We start from the raw sequence: 22312 nt of genomic DNA on the forward strand, positions 1-22312 counted from the left end.
CAGAAAGGCCTAAACGCGTCGAGAACGAAGGCTACGATCTCCGTGCGCGCATCGGGATCACAGGCAACAGCATTCGCCGCATTTGACAACTTCTTGAGGTCATTGAATATGCAAAATGATGAAGTCGGGATAAGTTAATAAGGTAGCACTTTCTTATGACAGACAAGCTAGAGTTGCGAAAAGTGTCCCTCAAGGTGGGCTCCTCGCCATTTGATGGGATTCTTCTCCAAGAAATCGCTTGTCCTAATATAGCAGCCCTGACCCAATAAAAATTGAAGTAACTCGATTGGAAAAAGCTGGAGCATCTTTCCTATAGTCCAGACCTTTAACTCTGCGATTTTCATGTTTTCGGACGCTCTGGGAGGTCAAAGATTCAACGATGACGCTGAGGTGGAAGCCTATGTGCGCAATTGACTGTTGACACGACAAAGTTCGTTCTACAAAGACGGGATATTGAAATTTGTTGCATATTCAGTATTCGCTGGGGATAATGTGTTTCGAAAGCAGGACAATATGTAGAAAAATAACCTGTAATTGTTTTTTTTAAATGTAAGTATAATAAAAAAAATATTAAAAATAAAGTCTTGTTTAAATTTGATTCACCCTATGATTTCGAGCATGGTACCAACCGACAGCGGCAATGCATTTTTGCATAATATTGAATATTGAAAACATCGCTTCTGGTGAGTAAGAATGTTTTAAAGAATGTGGCATTTCAAGCAGTGTTCCTCCCTCTTGGTTTGAACAGTGTAACTTGCGATTGACACAGACCCGACGTCCGCAACGGATGTTAATAGTAAGTACCCTTAATTCTACAGTTTTTTTACATTTTCTTTGTCTTTAATTTGTCATAACAGTTAAATTTAACTGTAATACAATACAACTAAAAGCATACCTACACATTATGTCACATATTTGGTATATCCAGCTTTTACTCTACGCTGGACAAACAGGTCGAGGGCAGCACTCTGGATATGGTTTGCTCAGATCTTCTCCGCTCATGTAGCAGGGCTTGCCCACTGACCCAACTCCGCACCTGGTCATAAACGCATAAATGCACACAAACAAAATACGATGTTTTATTGAGGCCGGGACATTTCGCCGAATGCCCACAACGCCGACACGATTTTTTGAAGGTCCATATCGCCGACTAGGGACACTACGCCGACGGACGCTACGCCGACCGTGCCCAACATTGCCGACAAGTGAACAAGGGACACTAAGCCGAACGTGACCATAACGTCGACTCATACAACACTTCTTAATCAAGCTGGACGGTGTGCAACACCAAGTAGCTTTTGACGTTAGGTTATTGTAGGTTCAGAATATTTTTTTAACTTTTTTCGAACTACAGACTCATACGAAAATTCTTAATCAAACTGGACGGAGTGTGAAGCAAAGCAGCTTTGGATATTAGGTTATTTGTAGGTTTAGGACATGTTTTTTAAACTTTTTAAAATGCAAACTCATACACTGGACAGAGTATGAGGGGCCTGGATTTTCGAACAGTCGGCGTTGTGGTCACGTTCGGCTTAGTGTCCCTTGCACACGTTTCGGCAATGTGGGCACGATCGGCGTAGTGTCCGTCGGCGAAGTGGGCATGGTCGGCGTTGTGTCCCTTGCACACTTGTCGACGATGTGGGCACGGTCGGCGTAGTGTCCCTAGTCGGCGATATGGACCTTCAAAAAATCGTGTCGGCGTTGTGGGCATTCGGCGAAGTGTCCTAGACCCGTTTTATTTACCCAGCGAGGTCGATCATGCCAGGCCTGCAGGTTGCCCTAACGCAACTGTCTGGTAATGTACTTATACCAACTTTTAAGGTTCCTACATTTGGATCTGAACTCACACACTTTTCGGGGTCCACTAAATTTCAAAAAAAATTTATTAAGTTGCTACAATGCGCGATGACTATACCTTCAACTTGTTCTCTGCTTGTCCATCCAAGAGCTGCTGAAAAAAGCGCGAAACTCAACACTAACGCAATTTGCATCTTCATGACTGCATATACCTGAAACTGCAGCGTCTGGTCGTTTTATAGCTAGCCAGAGCGAGCTAGGTTACCACAGATAACCTTCATTAGATAACCTAATTGTAAAATAAATACGTTACGTTTTCTACATTTTAATATAATACGCTGTAGGTCAATGTCAAAGAATCTAGATTTTTTAAAGAAAATCTAATAACTAAAATATAGTAGCACAGCTGCTGAAAAATGTCAGCTAATGTACACGATAGGCACAACTTTTCCAAGTCATGTTCTGTGGAAAACCACTAGAAGGAAACATTGTCAAATACCCTTCGTTAGTGCTGAATTTCTATCTTTACCTCATACGTAGACATTAAGAGTTTGTAATGGGATAATTATGTTTGGATTTGTTTAATGAAGTGGCGAGATAAAGTAACCATTATAACAATTTTTAATGACTCCGCATCAAATTCCGATCATATATCCTTAACCCTTTAGTTACAGTCTCCCACTACCATATAAATTTAATATTTCCCAAACAAAAATTTGAATAAATTTAATCTTATATGATAAGAAAGTTATAAATCACGATTTAACTTTCAAGCATTTTATCAGAAGAAAATCTTGTCGTCTTTATTAACTCCAGCATTAAATGGAGATATTTTTATATTGCACCTTGTTAATTCAAATTCTTATTTTTATAGTTGTTTTATTGTCTCAAGTACTTTTAAATTTTTGTCGACTTGAGAGTTGTCTTGCAGGTTTTTGCACGAATTTTGCAATAGGAGGAAGGCATGAATCTTGTTACTACTTTAAAGAGAAAATAAAATGTAATGATAACGATGCTCCATTTGGCTTATTCTAAAATAATTACGGAATTGTAGATTCGTTTTATTTATGTTTACAGCATTGTTAAAAAAGTTGACTTATTGAGGAAATACTTAAAACACGTTTTAGTTGGGAAATGCCTAATTAATTGGATTCAATGAAGTATGTGCTATTCTGTTTAGTGTACGGCACGTTTTTTCGGCATAGGTTTAGTCTCGATATTAGTCATGGTCGTTTGAGCATAGAAGAGTTAGCGAACCGTGGATAAGTTTGCCGGTCGAGCCAACCCCATATCGGCAACAAATTAATATTGGTATACCAACATCGAGATCCAGTGCCCCTATACGACACGAAGAGAGTGATCGAGGTAAGATAGAAAAAAAAGACCTCTAGATACGATGTCGGAGAATTTACGTCTCCCGGCACAGCAACCAGGTGACTACGACTCACAAATAGCGCCTTCCTTTACAAAAATAATGCGCCGTCTTCGAATAATCTACACCTGTGTTTTCTTATCGGCGATAACACATGAGTATCGTGAAATGAATTGATTAGCCTGCGCAGCGATAACAGTTCCTATCCCAGAACGAAGATAGACTTTTACAATAACTTCACATATATTCTGAAATGTCTAAATCTAAGCTCTTAACAAGTAACAAAATTAAACAAATAAAATAAACAAGGCAATTATTTAAAAGAAATTAACAACTAATAATTCTGACAAAACCGATCTCGAAATAAAATAACATGATCGATATTGAAAAATTATAAATACAAATGAAAAGCAAGAACTGCAGTTCTACTACTTGCGTTAAATAACAAAAAAACAACAACAAATTGCAAAAAACTTAAATTATTCAAGACAGTCCTAATTAAGATGACCGACAGAAGCGTTCCTACTGTCGAGACTGCGCGGACAACTTTCCTCTTCTGCTACAAGATTGTCTTGATGAAACTATCAAATTTTGAACAAAAAGGTAAATTTAGATTGTTCTATGATGTGTAGCAGAACAGGGACTATCCCAACAAAACCATAGCATGTGTCACTTTGACCTTAAAATGCGGACAATAGTGCACGACAAATAAGTCACCCTGTACACTGTATTTAATTTATAGTGTCATTGTAGATGTGAAAGATATACAGTAAAATTTGCCACTTGCTTATTTATTTTTTAAATTGGTGTGTAATTTATTAAGCCAGGTTGTTTACACAGAACGCATTGTACCCAAAAATCAATTTAACGGCCAATTTCTCGCATTCAAATCGAATTCTTAAAACTTGTTCTACGATTTCTCGTAAGTGTAGTATATCGGTAAGTAGAAGTAGAGTTTTATACGTGTTTTTGTAATGAACAATTACACGGTTCGTATTAATAAACAAACAATGCTCATGTCCTAGAAATAATGAGATACGAGTATGTATACTTATTTATTGAGCGGAACGCAATGAATCGCCATAGCAAATAACATACAACCTTTTGTTTGTGCGGCCTTACATATTTTTCTCTCTGTTTAGGCCCGGTTCTACAATTAAGCCTATTCACAGAATAAGTTGATCTTGGAATAACTGCCGTTGCAACATGTATCCTATTGGTTGATGCAATGGTAACCAACGCAACCATCGACGTTTATTCTAGGTATAGCTTTTTCTCGGTATACGATTATACCTGCATTGTAGGCCGTTAGTAATGCATTGAATCGTTCAAACCTGATTGAATATCTTACTTTCAAAAGTTAAAACTGAGGGCAAATTGTGGTACCCTAGGCCAGCGCTCGCCAACGTTTTATTCCTCACGGACAAAAAATATTTAAATATATATTTATTAATAAAGATTACCTAAAAAACCATAAAAACAATATTTATTCAATGGAATGTGGAAAGGGAAGCAATAATCGATGCATAATAATCAGTGAGTTAGCATTGGTGATCTTTAATCTTCAGGGACCACTAAAATTTTCACACGGACCTAGGCCGGAAAAAATACCTGTAGGCACGAGATCCGTACCCCCTTTTTTCAAATGAGCCACCTATCGCCAAAGTCTATACAGTTAATTGAAAAATACAGGGTGCCCATTATGTATGGAATATAGTATATATCTCGGTAAATATCGAATGTATACAAAAATTTTCTATATTCTATTCAGTTGTTTTTATTTCAGAAAACAAATGGGTAACTAAAAACAATTGAATTTCTTTTAATGGCAGTGTACCTTTTCATTAGGCTCATTTGATAGACATTGATTATATAACATGTTGGTACCCTAATTCAAGAAAATTTTTCAACAAACTTTATTATAATTAGATCAATAACATTAATCCCGATATACTACATTAAAATAAGACAAATGAACGTGTGCGCTTCTTATTAAACCTTGAAGACAAAACGAAATTAGCAGTAAAATGGTTTCCATCGCAATGAATATTTACAATGTCCACCATTAACTACAAGGCAGTGGCAAAAAGCTTGAAATAATAGTACTTTGTGTACCAAGGCAGGAAAGTAGTTGTTTTCCGGGGCGAAGGAAGATATGGCCAGGCGAGGCGCAGCCGAGGCTGGCCACTTCCTGAGTCCCGGAAAACAACTTTCGTGCCGTGGTGCACACAATATTTTTTATCCTATGCACTTACATTTAAAATTAATCCCTCAACAACGTCCGACCGCAAGCGCTTGAATTTGGATTTGCTTTAACGCGTCAACGTGCACGCGTTTGTTTTGTTTATTTCCACGTTTCCTGCTGACTACGCGAAAAAAATTTTACGAAACGGTGCAATCTAAGTGGGCCCACGAGTATATTTTTACTCGTAGATTTACCTCTTTCCCTTATAATACAGTTCAACGCAAATTCAAATTCTAGCGCGCTTGCGATTGCACAGTGCGGAGTCAACGAAGGGAGTCACGGTGCAACACAGCAGAGGTGCAAGTGGAGAATACCGATCATGTGCGAACTGAGTTGACATTTCCGGCATTTCACTGGCGCGTGATTATTTCCTTAGAAAATAACGGGATTTAAGGGGTTGTAATTAATACCAGGCGCATTTGAAATTATATTACTGGTCTTGTGTATTAACAAATGTGTTTTAAAATTGAATGTGTGTTTTAAGGGACAAAATCACACCGGTTACATTTTAAATCCTTGGCAGGATCCATGTCTTGTCAAATGTTAGATGCTTTTAAGACTGGATTTATGCTCGGTGACGAACGCGCAATGGGCACACTTTAAATCCTTGATGATCTTGTATTTTTAAAAAAATGTGTTTTATAAATAGATTTATTCATTCCTTAGTCACACTGGACACATTTTAACTTCGGGGTAGTCTCGTATGTTAAAATGCTACTTATTGCGGATAAGCGGTGTTCTACGTAAAGTGCAAAGTACATCTCGGTGTTAAATGTGTTGACACAGATGCTCGTTATTGAAAGCAAATAGGAGATTATGACTTAAGTTTGAATTGGTCACGTGATATTGGGAAAGTATTCAAATTCACGAAACATTGATAGGTATAGGTTCGCGGTAATTAAATAAATTCTTGAATTCAGTAAAATAAAGTGAACATAGGGTAAATTTAATTATTAAATCAGTGTTGACGATTTTATGTTTCTTATTTAATTAAAAAGAAATAACTTCTTTGACATTTTATTACAACCGCGCCATCTAGCTTACATAAGACGTATTTTTTTTCTCGCCTAGCCGACAAAATTGAATTTTCTCGCTCCATGCGTGCAATTGTCTTCTTTCGCGTCCTCACACAGGCGAGAAAATGTAAGTTTCTCCTTGTATAGGATAAAAAAATTAATTTCTTCTACACGGGTGCTAACGTGTTACGTCATTTAAAAGAGAAAAAAATGTCTATCAAATAAACCTAATGAAAATGTCCATTGCTATTTAAAAAAAATGTTTTTCGTTATTTATCTGAAATAAAAGCAATGGAATGCTGCCTTACTATAGGAAATAAAATGTTAAACAACTTTCATATAAAAAAATTTTGTATGTAGTCGATATTTACCGAGATATATACTATATTCCATACATAATTAAAGGGCACCCTGTATAGTGGAGCGTATACAAATATAAACAAATTTTGAAATGGGCATTAGTTTTACTTTTATTGGAAGTGTCTACATATAAAATTCTTTACATACTTTCGAAATACTATTGCGCAATCACAACATTTTGAAAATAATAGTTCAACTTTTATTTGGATGTCTACATTAGAAATTTCATTGAATACCTTCATAAATAAAACATACGCCATGCGTAAATAGTTATTTGTTTCATAAGTACGAAAAATGCACGTTTCCGGGACGAGGAAGGGTGGTGGTGGACGACGCGAGTCACGGAAACGCATTTTTCGTACGAATGAAACATAAAATTTTTTCTCCAACCACTTTTTTACTTACCCAGTGTGTTTGCGCACGCTCTTGTAGTTGTCGTTTGTCGACCACTGCTTCATCTTTTGGGTGCCACTCTATTAATATTTTTTTAGGTTAAGTTAGCCTCCTTATGAAAGTAAACATGAAGTAAATATCTTAGAACAATTCAATATGAACACGAAACATCTTATTTTTGCTTAATCAAATACGACAAGATGTACAATCAAGTAAGTAGCATAAACGGGTACATTTTATTAACCTAAGATTCTCTTTAAGTGGTCGATGACAAGTTTAATTTCGAAATTTACTGGTACAAGTACAGGAAGCATTGGAGTGCATAGAATTAGGTCTAGGATGCTGAACATCTCCTTACTCTTACTTGAAGGTGCGAAACTGTTTACCTAGAAACATATTTTTTTCACAACCAAAGCATGCGGATATAAGCACTGTGCGAAGTTGCCCATATTAGTTAATCGTACATGAATTGAATTGCGAAGTTACTTTTCGTATGTACTGTGAAGTCTTAGTTTTTCCTATGTTTGAAGCTCCTACATGTTAACTGCGAACATATGTTACCGAAGCTGTAATTTTCAATTCCATTTGTAAATCTGTAAATGTTTTAATGTAAAACAACATTTTGTAGGTAGTTATTTCTTTCACGCACTAAAACGTAATTTACACGGGATAGTAAAACTATCACAAATTTGTGTCGGAGAGCACTTCCCAATAACTCTCATAATGTAAACGGTGATAGAAGAGCTCAGCCCGGCAAGTCATTCCTGCAATAAAATCTTGCACGTCTAAACAAGTCTTGACAGCGCTTCCTATAGAAAGTTGACATTTATTTCGATCTTGTTGAAAGTTGATGTGCAAGTGCTGATTAATATAAAAATAGACATGTTTACGGTTTTTGTTAAAGTGACATCTCGAGTCATGTTCTGAATGACAGGTCAATGACAACTATTTGTAATTTTTTGATTGGTCAAATTACTTTTGCGGACTAGTCCGAAAAGTACCTACTTTTTGGACAGTTACCATGATGATACTGACGACTCCCCAAATCGCCCATTTTTTGGACCAAAAAGTATACATAACAAAATAGCGTCTTATTCAGGTGGTTGGAGAAAAAAGTAATTTTGAAACCGTTATTAGATTTACTTTCATCATAGATTGTTTTTTTTAAGCTATGGTAGGCATTACAAAATAATCTGACTGATCTAAAATAAAACTTTCAAGAAAGAGGGTTATACCTACACCAAATATTCATTGATAAACTGGTGATTAACAGTAAATCATTTTTAAACCTATGGAATACCAGATACGCTGTTTTTCCTAATTTATTTGTTCTATTGATAATATACGGTCCTATTATTATGTTCGTAATTTTGTAGATAATTAGATAGTATAAATAACTATAATAATCCACTTCCTTTCTTTGACCATACAAATGATAAAGCACTTTAAAATAGATATGCATTATCTGAAGAGCGATGGATATACTGTAATTTCACAATAAACATATTGTTTTCTGCTTATCACAGGCCATCATTTGTAAATTGATTGGAATCAAGGCACGCTCCTGATCTGTACAAATACGTGGATGAAAAGCTGTTTGGACGCAGTCTTTCGAGGCAATCATGAAGGTGCCATGCGCGGTAGTGCTCACATTCACACTTCTATCCTCAGTTCTTGGATGGATAGGCAAAGAAACCGTTGAAAGTATGATGTATGCGTGTTGAGCAACTACTAAAACTTATTTTTGGTTTAGTCGATCCCGAATATTGCCAAAGCTCGGATCCATCTGTGGGAAAGCTGAAAGTTGGCGTAAGTAGGTTAGCGGGAAGGTGCGTCAAAGCGACTTGTACTCCAGGACTGATCATATATGAAGGGTAAATTGATCAAGGTTTCTTTTTGAATTCTATAACTCAACCGTGCATTCAATCATAGATGCAACGCTACAGGACCCCCACCTTGCCGATTTGGTAAAGAGGATCTCAGCAAAGAACATCCCCACTGCTGTCCTCAAGCTATTTGTTCGTAGATGGAGGAACATTAAATTAGTGCAAGCATTATATCAAAAAGAAGTAGAGTAGTAGACAATATATGATGAGCAATTTTGATTAAAATACTGTTATTATTGTGAGCATTACCTGAAATATATTCCACGGCCTACTTGTATTTAATTTTCAAGACTGAATAACGGTTTTGCCTGTGTATCTCAATTTTTTTATTATCAAACATCCTGACGACAATACGAGCAGTTTTCTAATTAGAGAGCAACAAGCAAATAGTTCAAACAATATTATAAGTACATTCCACTAGAAAACTAAGGCGGGGGTCAGAAACTATAAAAATAACCGAGTTATAAAGCAAAAACTGTTTATTGCATTTTTTAACTTTTTCGCTAGTGCTACGTTCGCGTCAAAATTGGCATCGTCAATCTAGGCAGCTTTGAAAAGTATCTCCGAGAAGTGCAAACCGCTTACCGCATCACTCTATCTCTAGTTCTTAATTAAATATCCCCGAAAAACATCGAAAACAAGCAATTTGTGACACCCTGACATGTGTAGCTATACATGCATCATCAAAACATAATAAAAATAAAAAAAATGTGGATATATGTTAAGTTGTACAAACAGCTTTCAAAAGGGTCACTAGAGGCTTTAAGCAAAGGCAAAACATGTCAAACCTTAGAATGGCAAAAAGAATCATTGGACATTACTGCGATATATCTTGGACAGGACAACAATTAACAAAATTGGATGATATTCTTGCTACTTAGCAAAAACAATATGATCCTTAATAGTCCAAGTATATTTGCTTTTCATGTAAACTGACAGGACATCGAGCTGACCAATGTCCAGATAAAAATACGTCTAATACGAATGAATTGATAGAATCTTTACCCCAAAAAATTGAGCAAGACTCTTTACCCCAAAGAGTTGAGCAAGACGAACCACTACAACCTGATGAAACTCTGTCTCTTGAACCACAAATTGTACAGCCGTCACTCCCAGTGCTGAAAATCCAATAATCCAATCTAAATAGAGACCATTATCAGTATCAACCAATAACCCAACATCAACTACATCACTTTCACCACTCAGCACCCCTGACTCTCCACAAAATACAAATAAAACACAAGAATTTGTTATTCCAAAAAATCAAGCCCTGAAGTCAAAAAAGCAACAAACTCCGACGCGTAAAAGCAAAAGTCGATCCATGGCCTGCTATCGGAACAAGACGAGAGAAGATTTTTCTTACCAGAGCGCGAATTGGCCACTCTAGAACCACTCACTCCCACCTGTTCCAAAAAGCCGCACCAGATATCTGTGACCTATGCGACACTGAAATCACCGTTTCCCATTTATTGTTAGAATGTACGAGGTACCAGAATGTAAGAAGGGCGTTACGGGTGCCACTCACACTGGAAGAAGCACTGTCTCCAAATAACCAGAAAACTATCCTCCTGTTCGCTAGGATTACTAGATTGGACAAAGAATTCTGATGAACGTCGTTTATTTGTGGTTTTTCAAAACTGAAATAGTACATGTATTTCTTCCCTAGGTTTTTTCCTCTGTTTCTTACCTTTTGTTACTACCTGTTTCCTTCTATCCGAGGTCTTATCTTGTGTGTGTTCAAGTACGTCGTCTTCACAGACCCGAAGACGTGAATATATGTGTAACTTGTTCTTACCTTATTTCTTCTTACTATAATTCCGAAGTAGTACACTCGTTTTGCGATTAACGATCAAAGGAGGGTGTAGCACTAATAACCCAGTAGTTGATGAGCTGCACCTTTAAAAAAAAAAAAAAAATTTAATATACCTACAAGCAAATATAAAGGGTGTTTGTTAAACAAAATCCAAACCAAAACGTAGTCGGCCGCGCAACCGGGCGAAATCCAACTCCTTATCTCTTCCAAAACGAACGGTACTGTACAATGGCAAATAAACCTCTATACAAAGCGAACCAAAAAGCTTGGTTTCGAAAACCTTATCCGACAAACAAAATTGTCACTAACGACGGACAACGCTTCGACCTCGGAACTAGCAAAAAGTTTCTTCAAAAGAATTGCAATTTGGCCTCCAAACTTCTCTTCTATGTCCGTCCTATTTAAACCAAAATCCACCTTACCTTTCCAAAAACTTACATATCCAATAAAACTGACTAGCAACGATGACAGCCAATAGACGATCCTTAGATACTGATTTGGTTCAATCTTTGCACAGTTGCCCTATGTGCCACAAGTAACAAGCTAATTGAAAATTGGTCAAATCCAGTGGCCACGTAGGGTCTCACCGAGGTGCTCTGCTGCTTTTTTAGATGCTCTTTAGGGGTTGATTCTTATTACATTATCAATGTTATTATCATTCGAGACGGTTTGTGTTTATGATGTGTGTACTGATATTTGCATGTTGCCATCTAAAGATTTAAAGGGGGTGTCAAATGCCTAGTCACTCATAAAGCGTTTAAAATCATCCTTGCCCTAAAGTTATCCCAACTGTAATCTAATATCCAAATGCAATTGTTAATACCCCCAATAGTTGCCGAATATGTTATAGAAATAGTGTGTTTGTTGCATAATTTGTTTATAATTAGTTTATCGCACAGTTCTATGTATTTCCAATCCGTTATAATATTCAATTTAATGAGGGTTATCTTGATAACCCGGTTTGATCTGTATAAAAAGCCAGTTTGGCAGCCGTTTGAGTGCAGAAATCTTTGAGCAATCATGAAGGTAGTGATAACGTTTGTGTGTATTGCGGCATTTCTTTCCGTAGCGCTTGGATGGACAAGCTTAGAAGAAGTTCCGGGTATTATTAACAAATATACATTTTTTTGCAACTAACAAAACTTTTGATTACTTTAGTCAATTCTGAATACTGTGAGAGCACAGATCCGTCTATAGGAAAAGTAAAAGTTGGTGAAAGTCGCTCAGCAACCGGTTGTGTTAGGATCAACTGTTCGCCAGGATTAATTGAACTTGCTGGGTAAGTTGATATAGTTAGTCACTGTCATAGGCACTGATTGGCTACTTCGCTCATTATAAAATAAAATAAAGACATTAAGTTGATCACAGTCTTATTAAATTCTTATTTATGTCTTCCCCTAGATGCGGAGTTGCGTCAGTCGAAAAGCCATGTTATATGGGAGAAGAAGATCTTAGTAAACCGTATCCAGATTGCTGTCCTCAACCTGTTTGCCCGTAGACGAAAGAATACTAATTTGGTATTATAAGCACTATCTAAGTAGGGGCATATAAATATATGTAATTCGAGCGTTATTGATTTTTTCTCCAACCACCTGAATCGGCCCTATTTTTTCACACTTTTTGGTACAAGAAATAGTCGATTTCAGGAGTCTTCGGTATCACCATGGTAACTGTTCAAAGAGTAGGTACTTTTCGGACTAGTCCAAAAAGTAATTTGATTTTGAATGTTAACCAATCAAATGTCATTAACTTACTTGTCATTCAGAACATGACTTGGGTTGTCACTTTAATAAAAACCTGAAACATGTCTATGTTTATATTAATCCAAAAGTCATTTAAAATACGCAAGAGGAACTCCAACTGTAACACGGATCAACCTCAACATCAAATTTGTACCTCTACAATCAAATGGAATAAAGTGAGGTTAGAACTTAATTTACCGACACCCTTCCTCGTCCCGAAAACGCCCATTTTTCGTACTTATGAAACAAATAACTAATTGGTCAACTGACAACTCGAAAGGGAGTATTTTTAGAATGTGATGAGAATAGACTAATTTCCATAAAATCAGTTCATCTAAAATAGTTTCCAGTTAGTGGTGCCAACTTATTATAAATGGAATAGGTACCCTATATTCAATCATTTTTAGCGCATTTCCCGGCTGTCCGTCCGTCCGCTCGTTTTGCGACGCTAGTTCTTTATCTTAAGAGCTATTGTTCTACTTTTTTCGCTATTTGGTTCGTTATGGTGTCGAGTCTTGTACCAAGGAAGGAATTTTTTCTGTACGGCTTACAAAAAAAGTTATTGTAAAAAAAACAAAAAACCGTTTTTTACATGTTCCATAATTTTACACTTTTGCCGTTATTAACGATCCTAGAGATCGTTTATAATTTTGCATTGCTATCTGTCGTCTGCCTGTTGGTCTGTCCGTCTGTTCCTTTGTCTGTCTGTCCATCTATCTGTCCGTGTGAAAGATAACTTTGTTTAGAAATGTTCGATCACTTTTACATCTCCGTTAGTTATGAACTGAATTGCATGAAATTCAATATGGGCATAGATTTAGCCATATAATACGCAATGCCAAAAGTTGGATCGAATNTCCGTCCGTCCGCTCGTTTTGCGACGCTACTAGTTCTTTATCTTAAGAGCTATTGTTCTACTTTTTTCGCTATTTGGTTCGTTATGGTGTCGAGTCTTGTTCCAAGGAAGGAATTTTTTCTGTACCGCTTACAAAAAAAGTTATTGTAAAAAAAACAAAAAACCGTTTTTTTACATGTTCTATAATTTTACACTTTTGCCGTTTATTAACGATCCTAGAGATCGTTTATAATTTTGCATTGCTATCTGTGGTCTGCATGCTGGTCTGTCCGTCTGTTCCTTTGTCTGTCTGTCCATCTATCTGTCCGTGTGAACGATAACTTTGTTTAGAAATGTTCGATCGCTTTTACATCTCCGTTAGTTATGAACTGAATTGCCTGAAATTCAATATGGGCATAGCTTTAGCCATATAATACGCAATGCCAAAATTTGAATCGAATCGATTCAAAATTCACAGTGCCCTTTTCGCATCTCGACCATTTATAAACCGAATTGCAAACTTTTTTACTTATAAAAGTATTTGCATGAAATTTGATACATAGGCACTTGAAATAAAGGAAAATCAAACGCCAATTTCAAAATTTGGTATTGCGCATGCGCAGTGCCAACTTTTTTATTTATGGAAGAATTTAAACGAAATTTGATACATAGGCACTTGGGATAAAGGAAAATCAAACGCCAATTTCAAAATTTGGTTTTGCGCATGCGCAGTGCCAACTTTTTTATTTATGGAAGAATTTAAACGAAATTTGATACATAGGCACTTGGGATAAAGGAAAATCAAACGCCAATTTCAAAATTTGGTTTTGCGCATGCGCAGTGCCAACTTTTTTATTTATGGAAGAATTTAAACGAAATTTGATACATAGGCACTTGGGATAAAGGAAAATCAAACGCCAATTTCAAAATTTGGTTTTGCGCATGCGCAGTGCCAACTTTTTTATTTATGGAAGAATTTAAACGAAATTTGATACATAGGCACTTGGAATAAAGGAAAATCAAACGCCAATTTCAAAATTTGGTTTTGCGCATGCGCAGTGCCAACTTTTTTATTTATGGAAGAATTTAAACGAAATTTGATACATAGGCACTTGGGGTAAAGGAAAATCAAACGCCAATTTCAAAATTTGGTTTTGCGCATGCGCAGTGCCAACTTTTTTATTTATGGAAGAATTTAAACGAAATTTGATACATAGGCACTTGGGATAAAGGAAAATCAAACGCCAATTTCAAAATTTGGTTTTGCGCATGCGCAGTGCCAACTTTTTTATTTATGGAAGAATTTAAACGAAATTTGATACATAGGCACTTGGGATAAAGGAAAATCAAACGCCAATTTCAAAATTTGGTTTTGCGCATGCGCAGTGCCAACTTTTTATTTATGGAAGAATTTAAATGAAATGTGATACATAGGCACTTGGAATAAAGGAAAATCTAGCGCCAGTTTCAAAATTTTATTTTGCGCATGCGCAGTGCCAACTTTTTTATCTATGGAAGCATTTAACTGAAATTTGATACTTAGGCGCTTGGAACAAAGGAAAATCTAACATTAGTTTCAAAATTTAGGTTTGCGCATGCGCAGTTCCAACTTTCTTATTTAGAAAAGCATTGAAATGAAATTCTTCTCATAAACTGAAATTGAAGTAGCACGTCAAAAATGGATTGCCCATGTGCAACGCTATCTTTCATATTTGTGGCCGGATTTTTACGATTTTAATAGAAGTTGCATCTTACAATAATGGGAAATGAATGCAAGTGGAAATGCGCTTTATGTAAATAGTTAAAAACTTGTTAAAATTTAAATAAAAATTCTATATACAGTAAGATCCAAAAATCTATCACTCTCCTTTATTTTGGTCATGATGTGTATTTATTTCGGACCAGTTGTGTAACAAACGTTTACACCTTCAACTACTACCGATGGGTGGCAAAGACCCAACCGAATTGTGTTTTATTATAAAATACCGCCGCGATAACCAGTCGTACAGTTGTTGCGTTTTGAGCCCAGGTTTCCTCTAATTGCCTTCCATGGCGAATTTATATTAAATGTTTGTGTGGGTTGTAAATAATGTAAAGAGTTCATTTTCAAACTGTTAATTAAGGAATAAATATCATCTTTTATCATGTCTTTAATTTACCTTGTCTCCATGCCAAATTTTACTCATAAGGGGCTGGGACTCGGAATACCACACATGCATAGGAGCCGGAACTTCAAACTCCTTTTTTTGCGAAGGCCGTTGAAACGTAGATAGTTCGGGTGACAATTTGTTGCAAAAGTTTTTGAAAGAATGTACAGTTGAGCTATCTTCCAACGCTAAAAGCTTGGTCCACTCTGTATATCGTGACAACCGAATTTAAAATATGACGAATTACGCAATTTACATATTCAATGGTTCAGTCGTTCGCAAAATATTAGTATCTGGTGAACTTTTTATATGCAAGATAAGTTGAAATTTTTAAGCAACATTCATAAAAATGAGCGTTTCTTGTAGGTATAATTTGTTTATTAATGTAGCTTATGACACATTTCTATGTGAAATTGATTGTATTATTCAGTTTAATGAAGGCTATCTTGGTAACCCGGTCCCTGATCTGTATAAAAAGCCAGATTGACAGCTGTTTGATGTTTGTGTGCTGAAATCTGTGAGCAATCATGAAGGTACTATTAACGTTTGTGTGTGTTTTAGCATTTCTTTCCGTATCGCTTGCATGGACAGGTTTAGAAGAAGTTCCAGGTATTATTAAACATACATATTTTGCAACTATCAAAACTATGGATTTTTTTAGTGAATTCTGAATACTGTGAGAGCACAGATCCATCTATAGGAAAAGTGAAAATTGGTGAAAGTCGATCAGCAACCGGTTGTGTCAGGGTAATCTGTTCGCCAGGATTAATTGAACTTGCCGGGTAAGTTAGTAATTAGTAGCTGTCATAGGCACCGATTAGATACTTCGCCCATTATAAAATAAAATAAAGACATTAAATTAATCAGAAAACGTAATTAGGCCGATATGTCTCAAATAACGGACGCAGTTGAATTTCAACTAAGTCCGATATTTGTATATCGGCCGAAATACGTTCATAATACCTACGAAAATAACCCAATTTCAGATTTGGAAAATAAAATTCCAAATAAAAATGCTTATATAGTTCAAGGGTTGTTGTCGTTTCCCGTTGCAATAGAAAAATTCAGTCCTGTGATGTATCCTAACGTTCTATAATTGTAAAACAATTTTTAAAGAAATAGATGTTATTATTATATTAAACTTAACGTGCAGAGTATCTGTAATTTACCCATACTAAATAACGCAAAATAACATTTTTTGGTAGATAAGCTGCACGTTAAGTTTGACGTTTCTGATACATCACAGGGTCGATGGTTTATAAATGTTATGGAAATTAACAGACCAAGGCCGTTATAAGTCGCTTATCAATCACATTGACATTACTAGTTAAGTCATTTTAACGGATAGGTATTATGAAAAATTATTATTTATGTCTTCATTACCAGATGCGGAGTTGCGTCAATCGAAAAGCCATGTTATATGGGAGAAGAAGACCTTAGTAAACCTTATCCAGATTGCTGTCCTCAACCTGTTTGCCCGTAGAGTGTAAACGAAGAAATGCTAGTATGGTATTAATAAGCTCTATCTTAGTATGGGAATATAAATAAATATCTGTAATTCGAGCATGTGGTTAACATAAATCATATTAAATTATTTGAAAGGATTATTATTTCATTTTTCTTGTTTCTTTGTATTTGACTAAATTTTTTTATATCATTATGATAAATTGAAGTATTTCAAAGAATTTTGTACTGGTTTAGGATAGTTGTAAATAGTTAACTGCAGCTGTCGGCAGCGAGACTGAACTTTAAATTTTCGTCCTGTAAACCACAGACCATGTAATTGCGGTTGTCAGTGAGGCCAAAATTGAGCCTTCAAATTTTAGTTGTAAATCGCATGTTATTCCAATTCGCGTTCTCGTATCCAATCAGTCCTGAGTGCTACCACTTCTCCGTTCGACGTAGTAGAACAAAAATTAAGAGCTCAGTCAACGAAAGAGAAGTGCTACATCCCGTCACATCCGGTCTCACATTACCGCGAATTATAAAATGACAAACAAAGCCAATAAAATCTGGCCCAAAATAAGGAGGGTCGTTTCGAGCGGTGCATCCACCCAAACAAGTGTATACATAGTTCGTTTAACCAAACCGTTGAAAAATGTACAGATAATGAGCTATCTTCCGACGCTAAAAACTTGGGCCCTATATATACCAAGACAATCAGGAAATATGGACGAATTACGCAATTTATAGATCCTGGATAAATAGTTCAGAAAATATTAATATTTGGTGAACCTTCTTATAGGCACGATTAGTTAAAATGTTTAAGTAACATTCGCGAAAATGGGTGTTTGTTGCACAATTTGTTTATTAATTAATAATTAGCTTGTTTTTAATTAAGATATCTTAGTAACCCGGTCTGATCAATATAAAAAGTGAGATTGACAGCGGTTTGATGTTTATGTTCAGAAATCTTTGAGCAATCATGAAGATACTAACAACGTTTGTGTGTATTTTTGCATTTCTTTCCGTAGCGCTTGGATGGACAAGCTTAGAACAAGTTCCAGGTATTATTAATAATAATCATCCATATGCAACTAACCAAACTTTGGACGATTTCAGTCAATTCTGAATATTGTGAGAGCTCCGATCCGTCTACAGGAAAAGTAAAAATTGGTGAAAGTCGACCAGCAACTGGTTGTGTTAGGATAACCTGTTCGCCTGGATTAATTCAATTTGCTGGGTAAGTTAGAAGCTGTCATAGGTACTGATTGGATAGGAAGGTCCTGGGTTCGAATTCTAGGTAAGGCACGGCTGTTTGTAATTGTATAGTGGGTTGAGAGAGAAACTGTCAGCTAAAACTTCGCGCATAATCAAATCAAATAAAGCATTCAATGGACCACAGTCTTATTAAATTGTTATTTATGTCTTACCAGATGCGGAGTTGCATCAGTCTCCAAGCCATGTTATATGGGAGAAGAAGATCTTAGTAAACCGTATCCAGATTGCTGCCCACAACCTGTTTGTCCGTAAGCGAAGGACTGCTAGTACGATATTAATAAGCCCTATCTAAGTATGGGCATACCTATGTAATTGATTGATTTTATTAGATTAGTTGCTACCTATAAGATATTTTAGCTGACAAATCACACCATTTTCAAGTTACTTATGTAGATAATTGAATAAAGGTGATGGTTTTATTCAATGGTTGGATGCATTACAATTCATCAGGTAAGTACCTATAGTGTTTCATGAATTCCTTGCTCTTGCCATACTTTACCATATTCGTATGTAAAGGATAAGAAAAAGCAGAAGAAGTGGATTGAACCAAGAGCATGGGTTCTTGTCTAGAAATGTGAAAGAGTCATTCTTGATTCGTAAAGTGCATAAAATAAAATACTCGAAACCGTAGAGAACCTCGGTACTGTCACTAATGACGTCACGTCACCTGCGCCTCAAATGGCACATTATGGCCTACTTCACCGCTCTGTTATTAAATTTTGTTGGGTTAAAGACACTGTACCGCTAAGTTGTAACAGTCAAGTTAGTGATACCAACTTATTAGAAATTATGGGCTCACTCTGTAATTGGACGAAAGCCTGTTGGAGGTCCAAAACAAGAGAAATAATCAATAAATAAATAAATAAATAAATAAATAAATAAATAAATAAATAAACAAATAAATAAATAAATAAAATAAATGAAAAAGGTAGGAGTAAGGTCCGAAAATTGTGTCGCCCTCCTTTATTTTGGTCGTGATGTGTACTTATTTCGGACTTGGCATAGCAGATGTGTGACAAACGTGTATATACTTAAAATCCACTTTGAAGAGCAAAACGAGGAGGTGTGCTATATGCATGTCAAGCGGACAGACACACAGCCATAGGAAGCATTCTAATGACCATATCACATGACCTATGTTTGCATTTAAAAAAAAATCAAATTTGCGGTCGCATTCAAAAACCATGTTCCAAAAAAAATTTCTAACCTCAAAATATTTGAAATAATAACAAATGGAAGCGTTCTAATTTTCATGTCTCAAAAGGTTTTAGCGTGAGAACTTGGGTTCCACACCTAATGGCGACCCTGTTTAAATAGATTAAAAAAACTTGCTGTGGCTAGCGCAGGTGCCACCCGCACGATGCAATAGTTTAACAATAGGCGTTTTTTCGCGTTGACCTAGTCAAACAATTCTGGTCACGCTTGGTTATGATTTGGTCAATACAAATTCACTGTCATTTGAACAGAGCGCGAAAATTGAGTTGTTGGTCATTTGACATAACCACAATTCGCAGAATATCATTATTAATTCTTTGGTATGTACCCTGATCAACTTGTGTGGTATATGCTTTATTAGTTTCATCATCCAATATAGTTATTTGTTTCATTAGTACAAAAAATGTCAGTTTTCGGGACGAGGAAGATAGTTGCTGGACGACGCGTCAGCGGAGTCCAGCACCCTTCCGAGTCCCGAAAACGCATTTTTTGTACGAATAAAACATAAAATTTTTTCTCCAACCCCCTTTACTTCAAATTATATTCGAATTTAGATTCAGTCACAGTTTCACTACTAGTATAAGAACATCTGCTTTCTTGTTCTCACGTGTCATGCCACTCTAGTTTTTAGGTTAACTTATAATAACCTATTCGTTCTTACTTCTCACCTCTCGTGACTTTGTAGGGAGCAAATCTTGAGTTAGCATGTTCTGCCGTTTCTATAATCTCTGGCGGAGTGCAATCCATGTCGCTATCAGTTTCAGTCATTTCTAATGCATACACAATTAATATTGTTATATTTGTATTGAAATAAAAAACTTACCATACAGTTTTTTAATTAAAATTAATTGCAATTAACTTTTTCAAATTTTGAATTCAAAATGACAGATAATAGTGCAATGTGTCTTAAGTAGATGGCGTTACGCGCGACGGCGGGTTGTATACGTATTAAAATTACGTTCACCGAATATGTAAATTACGTTACACATGATTTAAATAAAAATAGCGAGCGTAAATCATTTTCAATACATGTACATACGTAGGTAACAGCATTATTTGCATTGAATATGCAAAAATATTTGATTTGTATGTATAGAAATATCTTACAACCTGCAATGTAAACCGATGTCAATGTGACATATCTCCGTGATTGTAATTTTTTAATTGGTCAACTTTCAAGGTCAATTTCTTTTTGGTACTAGGACCAAAAGTATCCACTTTTTGTACAGTTGCCATGATGAAAGCGATTAATCCGCAAAACGTCAATTTTACGTACCGAACACCGTCACAAAATAGCGTCTTATTCAGGTGGTTGGAGAAAAAAGTAATTTTAAACATAATTGGAAAAATAACCGTTCGCCGTGGCGTAAACATCCAATATTTACTCTTACGTATACCTAACCTTACAATTCAAAACCTAAAAACAAGCGGCGGAGTACGGTCAACCTGGTCATGAACGGGTAAATCTTGCGAGACCCTTGTAGAGGTTAGAAATTCATTGAACGGGAGCGCGAAAACAGGAAATTCTTGACCACGTTCAATGGTCATTTGAACTGGCCAACGCGAAAAAACGCCTAATGATATGGAAATTTGCGCATGCGCGATTTTGCCAAAAAGCTTTTCAACTCTTCTTTCTAAGTCTAAGAATATGTGTACCAGATTTCGTTCCAAATATTGGTTCAGCCGTTTAGCTGAAAACGAGAGAACAGACAGACAGACCGGCAGATATCATCGAGATATTTTGTATAGTTTGATTCGGATTCCTAGTCTTTCAAAAGGTGTATTTCCGTCAGAAAAGTAGGAAGTAGGAGAACTTCGCTGATATACACTTTATGTGCCGCTTACCACCCCACAACGTTTTCAGACATTTATTGATACTATCTTACTTGGCCGATGTGTTTCCACTGAGACGCTCTTGAAATTCGCGGACTGTTGGTACCGGGCGACCAAATATGAAAGCAACCTGCAACAGAGATAAGGTTTCCAAAGAAAATGATAGAAACTATATATATCGTTTCATATTGGTTTGCTAAGAGGCGGAATATACACTACAAAGTAAAAAAGGATTTGTTTCAAATCTTTTAATGTAATGATGTATCAACAGCAGCGCAATCGAAAACCAATTTGGTTCCAATCCATTCAGCCATTTAACCGGAAATGAGCGTACACACCGACAGACCGACCAGCCGATTTTGCTTGATTCGGATTCCTAGTGTTTCAAAAAGTTTATTTGTTTCAAATTTTTTAATGTAATGATGTATCGACAGCAGCGCTATTGAAAACATCAAGAAAATTTTTATATTGAACATGTGTGGGGCATTACGGGTAAAAGATTATGTGATTTGACGACTCCTACACAGACGCATACGCAGCTTTGACATGACATGTATCTCAGGTCATTTGGGAGACGATATAGACTATTTGCTAAAATCGATGCCATCTTGGTCAAACAATTCTAACGTCTTCTTGGTACAAATATGTCATTCAGTATATTATACAGGGTGCAATAATTAAGTATCCCACGAAAATAGAATGATGAGTCCAAAACTAGAATTTCCTCAAACAAACCTTTTATGGCCCAAAATCGATTGCATTACAACCGTAACTCATTTCTCAGGAATCATAACTAATAAAAAGGTGTAACTGTACCCTATGTTTGTGGGTATGCCTAGCCCAAAATGATACAGTGAAAATAACGCACGATCCAGTTTTTGGAAATTCGAAAAAAATTATGTGTCTCTATTTTTTTTTATAGTCGATATCAAAACCA

At 36.1% G+C, this 22312-nt stretch overlaps 2 protein-coding genes and 1 long non-coding RNA gene across 4 annotated transcripts; 2 read left to right on the forward strand and 1 right to left on the reverse strand.

Annotated features, from left to right (window-relative positions):
• The first annotated feature begins 413 nt into the window (after positions 1-413).
• LOC116176292 lies at positions 414-9346 on the forward strand. 2 transcript variants are annotated; one of them, XR_004146419.1, is made up of 5 exons: positions 414-796; positions 4312-4432; positions 8710-8887; positions 8937-9057; positions 9116-9346. It is a non-coding gene; the product is annotated as an uncharacterized LOC116176292 (long non-coding RNA). The 2 variants fall into 2 exon arrangements; XR_004146420.1 differs by lacking the exon at positions 4312-4432.
• On the reverse strand, positions 714-2026 carry LOC116176290. Its single transcript, XM_031494781.1, has 3 exons — positions 1916-2026; positions 1744-1864; positions 714-1036 (listed from the first exon to the last, which is right to left on the reverse strand). The coding sequence occupies exons 1-3, from the start codon at positions 1995-1997 to the stop codon at positions 937-939; spliced, it is 303 nt and encodes a 100-aa protein (XP_031350641.1). The 5' UTR covers positions 1998-2026; the 3' UTR covers positions 714-936.
• An 8637-nt stretch (positions 9347-17983) lies between the features above and the next one.
• On the forward strand, positions 17984-18624 carry LOC116176291 (U-scoloptoxin(16)-Er13a-like). The gene is made up of 3 exons (XM_031494783.1): positions 17984-18113; positions 18169-18289; positions 18483-18624. The coding sequence occupies exons 1-3, from the start codon at positions 18032-18034 to the stop codon at positions 18577-18579; spliced, it is 300 nt and encodes a 99-aa protein (XP_031350643.1). The 5' UTR covers positions 17984-18031; the 3' UTR covers positions 18580-18624.
• Positions 18625-22312: the final 3688 nt, after the last annotated feature.

Source organism: Photinus pyralis, unplaced genomic scaffold, assembly GCF_008802855.1.
Source record: "Photinus pyralis isolate 1611_PpyrPB1 unplaced genomic scaffold, Ppyr1.3 Ppyr1.4_LG7, whole genome shotgun sequence".
Lineage (NCBI taxonomy): Eukaryota > Metazoa > Arthropoda > Insecta > Coleoptera > Lampyridae > Photinus > Photinus pyralis.